Source organism: Nanorana parkeri, unplaced genomic scaffold (genome assembly GCF_000935625.1).
Source record: "Nanorana parkeri isolate BGI_ZX_2015 unplaced genomic scaffold, ASM93562v1 scaffold400, whole genome shotgun sequence".
NCBI lineage: Eukaryota > Metazoa > Chordata > Amphibia > Anura > Dicroglossidae > Nanorana > Nanorana parkeri.
In genome coordinates this window covers 986,001-994,315 of record NW_017306668.1, presented here as the reverse complement: position 1 = coordinate 994,315, position 8,315 = coordinate 986,001, and the positions used below count along the sequence as shown (strand labels likewise).

The window sequence follows — 8,315 nt, the reverse complement described above, 5'->3', positions numbered from 1 at the left end:
ACTTTGCGCTGCCACATTTGAAGGCTCCAAGCAAGTAGGCAAAGTAAATTGAAAGTGATTGTTTAGCCAAAGCATTTTTTTAGGTTTTGGAGAGAAAAGATGGGTTAAAATTGCCTAGGGGTTTATCTCCTCAGCAGGTAGATAGACCCCAATAAAAACTTGACAGAGATTCTAACCCTTACCTACGCTATCAAAACTCAAAAACAAACGTTTTGCCTTTACATAAACTTTAAAATGAAAACACCTTTAGGGCAGGGTCATTTAAATGACCCGCGGTTCTACTAGAGGTGGCATTTGTCTTCTCCCAAAAAATGATGGCTGCCTGACAGAAACAGATTATTTCCTATATCAGGGGAAGACAAATTATTATGGAAATTATGAGCCAGTCTGTCCAATCCAGGAGCCAGCAGGATTTTTTAGAAGCCAACTTCATTGAGAACAATTAGATAAAGCCTCACAAATTTGGTACCAGCTGTAATTTATAAAGAGCATTGGCTACCTGGCTCCTGGGATTTGTCCAGCTCTGGGGTATAGACTTCTTAAAAGAAATGATGCAGTGGTAATAAGATTAGCAAAGGCAGAGTGGGCCCAGGGGAACATCTGCCCCCTGAGTTGGTGCCCTCTCTACAGTAAATTGTAAATTTTCCCCTACACAGACCTCTTTCAGAGTGGGGTCCTCATTTTCACTTCAAGAACCAAATCATCTAAACATAAACCTAAAACAAAAATGATCCCATTTTTCTCTCTCCTAAACTGCTGCCTGTGTGGTTTCCTCTATGCTTCTTCTCTGACATCATTGTAATACTCTATACTTCTAATACAGTGAGGAAAATAATAATTTGATCCCCTGCAGAGTTTGTAAGTTTGCCCACTTACAAAGAAATGAAAGGTCTATAGTTTTTTTCATAGGTGTATTTTTAATGATAGAGACAGAATATCAACAAAAAATCCAGAAAAAAAACACGATACAAATATTATAAATTGAGTTGCAGTTCAGTGAGTAAAATAAGTATTTGATCCCCAAGCAAAACATGACTTAGCACTTGGTGGAGAAACCCTTGTTGGCAAGCACAGAGGTAAGACGTTTCTTGTAGTTGGTTACCATGTTTGCACACATCTCAGGAGGGATTTTGGTCCACTCTTCTTTACAGATCTTCTGTAAATCCTTAAGGTTTCTTGGCTGTTGGCTTGCAAACTCGAAGATTTAGCTCCCTCCATAAATTTTATAGAAGATTAAGATCTGGAGACTGGCTAGGCCACTCCATGACCTTAATGTGCTTCTTCTTGAGCCACTGCTTTGTTGCCTTGGCGGTATGTTTTCGGTCATTGTCATGCTGAAAGACCCATCCACGTCCCATCTTCAGTGTTCTGACTGAGGGAAGGAGGTTCTCATCCAAGGTTTTACAATACATGGCCCTGTCCACTGGCCCCTCAATGCGGTAAAGTCGGCCTGTACCTGTAGGGATGGTGTTCTTAGGGTCATAGTCAGCATTTTTCGTCCTGCAAACACGGCGGGTCGAGTTAATGCCAAAGAGCTCAATTTTGGTCTCATCTGACCAGAGCACTTTCTCCCCATCCTTCTCTGAATGATTTAGATGTTCATCGGCAAACTTCAGATGGGCCTGTAGATGTGCCTTCTTGAGGAGGGGGACCTTGCGGGCGCTGCAGGATCTCAATCCATGGCGGTGTATTGTGTTACCAATGGCTTGTTTGGTGACTGTGGTCCCAACTGTCTTGAGATCATTTACAAGCTCCTCCCGTGTAGTTCTGGGCTGATCCCTCACTTTTCTCATGATCATCCTTACCCCATGAGGCAAAATCTTGCATAAAGCTCCAGACTGAGGGCGATTGATGGTTATTTTGTATTCCTTTCATTTGCGAATAATCGTTCCAACAGTTGTTTGCTTCTCACCAAGCTTCTTGTTGATAGTCTTGTAGCCCATTCCAACCTTGTGCAGGTCTACAATCTTGTCCCTAAGGTCATTTGACACCATTGTCTTGCCCATGGTGGTGAGGTTTGAATGAAAGGAGATTCTATGTGCAGGTGTCTTTTATATACATGATGAATGATGAGTTGTCGTTAGGAGCACCTTCTTAAATTGGCAGGACTAATCTGTGTACCACATAGCCGGTCTGTGGGAGCCAGAATTATTGTTGTTTGGTAGGGGGGTCAAATACTTATTTTACTCACTGAACTGCAACTCAATTTATAACATTTATATCATGTGTTTTTTCTGGATTTTTTGTTGATATTCTGTCTCTATCATTTAAAATACACCTATAATAACAATTATATACCTTTTATTTCTTTGTAAGTGGGCAAGCTTACAAAATCTGCAGGGGATCAAATAATTAATTTTCTTCACTGTGTACAAAAAGGAGGAAGATTGCAGTGGCAAGAGCAGGCCCCCTGCTTGTGGTTGGGGCGGGTTAGCTAGGAACTGTTACATTTCCTGAGAGAGAGAATGTAGTTTGTGAAGGACCCAACTAGTATCCAGTCTCAATTAAGACAACTTGTGGGTAGACTTTTAAAACAGCTCAAAACAAGCAGTCTAAAAAGATGGATAATAATGAAAACTACCCCACTCCATACCTACCAAATTACTTTACCTAGAATGTTTTGGCATGTTTGTGGCTTTTCCTGTGTGGTCACTGGGAATAAAAGCGAAGAAAAAGTTCTCAAAAAAGAACAGACAACATAAAACCTGACAGAGGTTCTGACCTACTCAACTGTTCGCTTTAGTTCCTTTTAACTCTTTTTATGCCAGACTTGTCTTGATATTCTGCACCTGCAGTAGCCATGCCATTATTCTTCTTTCACACTTTACTGCCGTCAACATAACATCATTTACCCCATCACACTTTATTAGAGGTAACAGGTCATAAAAGGAAACATGGAGGTTGACCTTCCCGATTCTTGTTGCGGATCAATGACTTAAACCTTTAATAAGAGACAGACAGGCAGGCAACTAACATTTTACGGTCAGCAATGATAACTTCTCTGTTCTTCTCATGACAGTGTCCTTTAAAGTAAGCCTTTAAAAAGGGAACATGTGGGCTGCAAAGACATTTGGTCACCTGATCTCTGCTGAAGGTGAGGATCTGCCATTCTGAAGACCCAACTGCAAAATTATTTTATACTACCTCTGCTTGTCAGATCTATGTCTGTACCACTGGCTTCAATGGGGAAACCCCGTGACACACCAACAGGCATTGAAAGGACATTGCTAAAGAAACGCACAGAAGTATACAAGAAAGAGTTTAACTTTCCAAGGAAGATGCTTCAATCACTCTCCATCCACAAGGTAACATTTGTTTTTCAACCTGAGCTGGGCTATTTCTAAGACCCTTTCCCCCTAGACTCTTTTTATTGTAGTCAATGGAAACACACCATTACTGGCTACTTAAAACTGAAATGCAACAAGGTTTTAATATTGATGAATGGCGGCTTGTGCCTCCAAAGGGGTTAATAAATCTACTATTAAGCAGATGAGCAGCATGGACCCATTTTTTCTTGGACATTTATGCCTAAGATTGCCAGCTGACTCCTTAGTTTTATACTAGTGTACCTAACCTCAGCTATTGTAAATGGGGGGAATTTATCAAAACTGGAGGAGACAAAATCTGGAGCAGTTGCCTACGGAGACCAATCAGCTTCTCTCTTCAGTTTGTTTAGCTTTGAAAATGAAAGAGAGAAGCTGATTGGTTACCTTGCACAGCTGCTCCAGATTTAGTCTGCTCCAGGTTTGATAAATTCCCCTCAATGTACTTTAAGGGAGCTCCTAAAAATGCACCACCTGACCGCCCTTAGACAAAACACTCTGCACAGCACAGCAGTATGCTATATAGGCATGTGAAAATACATGTTTACAACCACTGAGATGATCCCTAAAACCAATGGAGAAACAATGGCACTCAGGCAAATTTCCTTAATCACATGATAAAAACTGCCAAATTCTGCCAAGGTGACTGTGTATTTAAAGGAGAACTATGAGGTGAGTGAAAAATCACTCACCCTCATAGTTCGAGCCGGCGTGTGACAATAAAACTGTCACGTCGGCTCTATAGATCAAGAACACATACCGTCGCTCGCTCACTTCTCGATCATCTCCCTGTCAGTCACCGCTCCCCGCAGTGATTCCCCCCCTCCCCTGTCCGATCCTCCAGCACTGACTGGAGGGATAGACGGGGAGGGGGACAGCTGGCTCTGCCTCTAGATAGGCAGAGCCAGCTGTCACTCACACAGCTGGGTGGATCTCGACAGTATTGCCTGGATCCGTCTCGGCTGCGGAGGTCTCAGTATACCGTGAGCTGTAGCTCGCTATATACTGAGCTTTGGGTCATGGGAGGATGCTAGTATATGTTCTCCTGTGAGCCTAAAGAGAACTATGGGGAAAACACTTACCCATAGTTCTCTTTTAAGCACATGCTGCCAGGCACAGAGGCCTGAAGCTGGTGAGATCGGGCCTGCAAGCTGGAGCACCCGCAAATGTCTATGGCCACAAGACTTGTCAAGGGCATTGTTTTCTCTAAAGCATTTGGCTTAATGCTGCTTATATGACAACTGACAATGCAGGAAGTAAAATGCAAAGGGCTTATTCCATAAATACAGAGGGGGGAATTAATCAACATCTGGAGCTGATTTGCACTGCAGCCAATCAGCTTTGCTGTGTCATTTACAAATCTTACCTGAGCAAACTGAAGAGAGAAGCTGATTGGTTGCCATGGGCAATTGCTCCAGATTTTGTGTGCTCCACTTTTTATAAATTCCCCCCAGTGTGTTTGTTTTTCACGTGAAAACTTTGCTGTCCGTTGGCAGTCCTTAGAGACCAATCTGATAACTTCCTTGTTCGAGAGAAATAATGACCGGATCCTTACAATGTTCTTCTGAGCAATGTTGATGACTGTTTCCAGGTGGCAGTATTGTAAGTTGGTTAACTGAAGTTTGGCTGCTATTCTAATAGGTGACAGAGGCTCCTCCTATCAAATTCTAAGCTCTGCACAATGCACCCAAAGAACAATTCCTGTGCAATTGCTTGAAAGCAGAATCCGGTCCTGTAAGTTATGCTCGGCTGCACGCTGCCTCTAAGTCATCACAAAGTTTAACTGAATGTAGAAATTCTTAACCTTCTTCAGCCAGGACACGGAAGTCTTTGTAACGCAACACCTGATGACTTCCAATAAAAAGTAACTTGTGTTTATTAACCTCCCTTCATTCTAACATCTGAAAAAGTTAATTAAACTAAAACATGTTTAAAAAAAATGTTTATTCAAATCATTTGCAATATCATCACAAGTCATTGGCATACTAAAAGCCCCACTCGCCCAAAGATCCCAAATGTGTGACTATACATGCATATACATATATATACATACACACACACACTATATATAGGGTCACTTGCAAAACAGGATATGAAGACTGCCATTGTTGACCTCTACGAGTCTTGTGCATATGCTTTGGGAAGAAGGAGTAAGGCCGCACTTGTCTAGTTTTTTTGAGCAAATAAGAAAACTATTTCAGGGAGAACTACCCACTCCTACACATTCGGAGTGATTAGGGCCACCCATACCTAGGCTCTTGGGGTGAATGAGCAAAACCTATCTGGACACTCAAGGGAAAAAGAACACAAATACCTGGTGATAAATATGGAGACACATATTTGAGCCCTCACTAGGCAGAAGGTGAAGGGGACACGCTTGTCTGGGATAGGAAGGTGAAGGGGACACACTTGTCTGACTTCTGAAGGTCAAAGGGACACACTTGGCTGAGAACTGAAGGTGAAGGGGCACACTTGTCTGGCCTGTGAAGGGGACACACTTGCCTGGCCTCTGAAGGTGAAGGGGACACACTTGCCTGGCCTCTGAAGGTGAATGGGGACACACCTATGTAGTGGCGAATGTGACACACGTCTCACCTGGCACTGGGAGTGAATAGGCACATACCTGTCTGGCAGTGAATGTCACACGTCTCCCGTGGGCTCTCAAGGTGAATGGGGCACACCTGTCTGGTGATGAATGTCACGTGTCTAACCTGGGCTCTTGGGGTGAATGGGGACACACCTGTCTGGGGGTGAATGTCATACACATGTTTTACCTGGGTGAATGGGGACACACCTGTCTGGGGGTGAATGGGGACACACCTGTCTGGGGGTGAATGGCATACACATGTTTTACCTGGGCTCTCTGGGTGAATGGGGACACACCTGTCTGGGGGTGAATGTCACACGTCTCTCATCTGGGCTCTCTGGGTGAATGGGGACACACCTGTCTGGGGGTGAATGTCACACGTGTCTCATCTGGACCTTCGGGGTGAATGGGGACACACCTGTCTGGGGGTGGATTTCACATGTCTTACCTGGATTCTTGGAGTGAATGGGGATACACCTGTCTGGGGGTGAATGTTACACATGTCTCATCTGGACTCTTGGAGTGAATGGGGACACACCTGTCTGGGAGTAAATGTTACACGTCTCACCTGGACTCTAGGGGTGAATGGGGACACACCTGTCTGGGGGTAAATGTTACACGTCTCACCTGGACTCTAGGGGTGAATGGGGACACACCTGTTGGGGGTAAATGTTACACATGTCTCACCTGGACTCTAGGGGTGAATGGGGACACACCTGTTGGGGGTGAATATCACACGTGTCTCACCTGGAGTCTCGGGGTGAATGGGGCTCCACAGTAATTGGCTGGAAGTTAGGAAAACGTCACAGCTCTTCTTGTCGATCTGGAATATGCCTCTGAGCAGAGGGTTCTGCCGGCCATAGTCCCGGGATAGGCGGGCACTGTGACCTCCCATAAAGCGCTCCTCTGGGTCACTGTACCCCCGAGCCTCGGAGCGCTCACTGCCCGAGCTCCACTCCTCGCAGCACTCGTTCAGCTGCTGGGGCACGGAGGCGGGTCTCCTCCGGGGGCTCCCGGGCTCCGTGCATTCCTCCCCGCTATCACTCCAGGCGCTCACACGCCGGTACATGCCGGGCAGGCGCAGGTTCTCCCCCATGCCGTCACTTGCGGAGCTCCGGAGTTGGGGAGACAGGTGGCTGCAGAGACCTTGGCTGCCAGGGTAACCAGCGGGCACGCGCGACGCCATCTCCGTGTGTCTGAGGGGACGGGAGCGCGCGCCGTGCCCGGGCAGAGGAACGCGCAGTAATCCTTGTGATGTATGTGTGAAAGTTCTGAAATCTATACTGAGGCACACGTGCTATAAACTCCCAGCCAGAAGTTTCCTTCCATGCATTTGTTACACAGCAGGTTCTAAAAGACATTTATTGATGAATCTTCTGGAGCTCTGACATAATGGTAGAACTTATTAAAAGTGAACCTGAGCACGTCACCAGTACGGGATGCCCTCCATTAGCTTTACAGACCTTGGCAAATTTATGGCTACCATTCCATAAAAAAGGAGAACCCATGGCCATCCCTATAATGAGGCAGCATGAAGTGGTTGCCTCAGGCTGCATCTCATTGGGTCATGTAGGGAGCCTGCAGCCCCCTTTCCGGCCTTAGTGTCCCAGGTTGATAGTTTGTAGCAACCCCTGGGCTCTTTGGCTCTCTGGGTGAATGGGGACACACCTGTCTGGGGGTGAATGTCACACGTGTCTCATCTGGACCTTCGGGGTGAATGGGGACACACCTGTCTGGGGGTGGATTTCACATGTCTTACCTGGATTCTTGGAGTGAATGGGGATACACCTGTCTGGGGGTGAATGTTACACATGTCTCATCTGGACTCTTGGAGTGAATGGGGACACACCTGTCTGGGAGTAAATGTTACACGTCTCACCTGGACTCTAGGGGTGAATGGGGACACACCTGTCTGGGGGTAAATGTTACACGTCTCACCTGGACTCTAGGGGTGAATGGGGACACACCTGTTGGGGGTAAATGTTACACATGTCTCACCTGGACTCTAGGGGTGAATGGGGACACACCTGTTGGGGGTGAATATCACACGTGTCTCACCTGGAGTCTCGGGGTGAATGGGGCTCCACAGTAATTGGCTGGAAGTTAGGAAAACGTCACAGCTCTTCTTGTCGATCTGGAATATGCCTCTGAGCAGAGGGTTCTGCCGGCCATAGTCCCGGGATAGGCGGGCACTGTGACCTCCCATAAAGCGCTCCTCTGGGTCACTGTACCCCCGAGCCTCGGAGCGCTCACTGCCCGAGCTCCACTCCTCGCAGCACTCGTTCAGCTGCTGGGGCACGGAGGCGGGTCTCCTCCGGGGGCTCCCGGGCTCCGTGCATTCCTCCCCGCTATCACTCCAGGCGCTCACACGCCGGTACATGCCGGGCAGGCGCAGGTTCTCCCCC

General features: G+C 46.5%; 1 protein-coding gene across 1 annotated transcript in view; it reads right to left on the bottom strand.

Annotated features, from left to right (window-relative positions):
• Nucleotides 1–7,161, bottom strand: part of CERKL (ceramide kinase like) — a 97,998-nt gene extending 90,837 nt beyond the window's left edge. Inside the window, exon 1 of the mRNA XM_018559494.1 lies at nt 6,658–7,161. Coding sequence (XP_018414996.1) covers nt 6,658–7,096 — 439 coding nt within the window. The 5' untranslated portion in view covers nt 7,097–7,161. The remainder of the gene's footprint in view (nt 1–6,657) is intronic.
• Between the last annotated feature and the right edge of the window lie 1,154 nt (nt 7,162–8,315).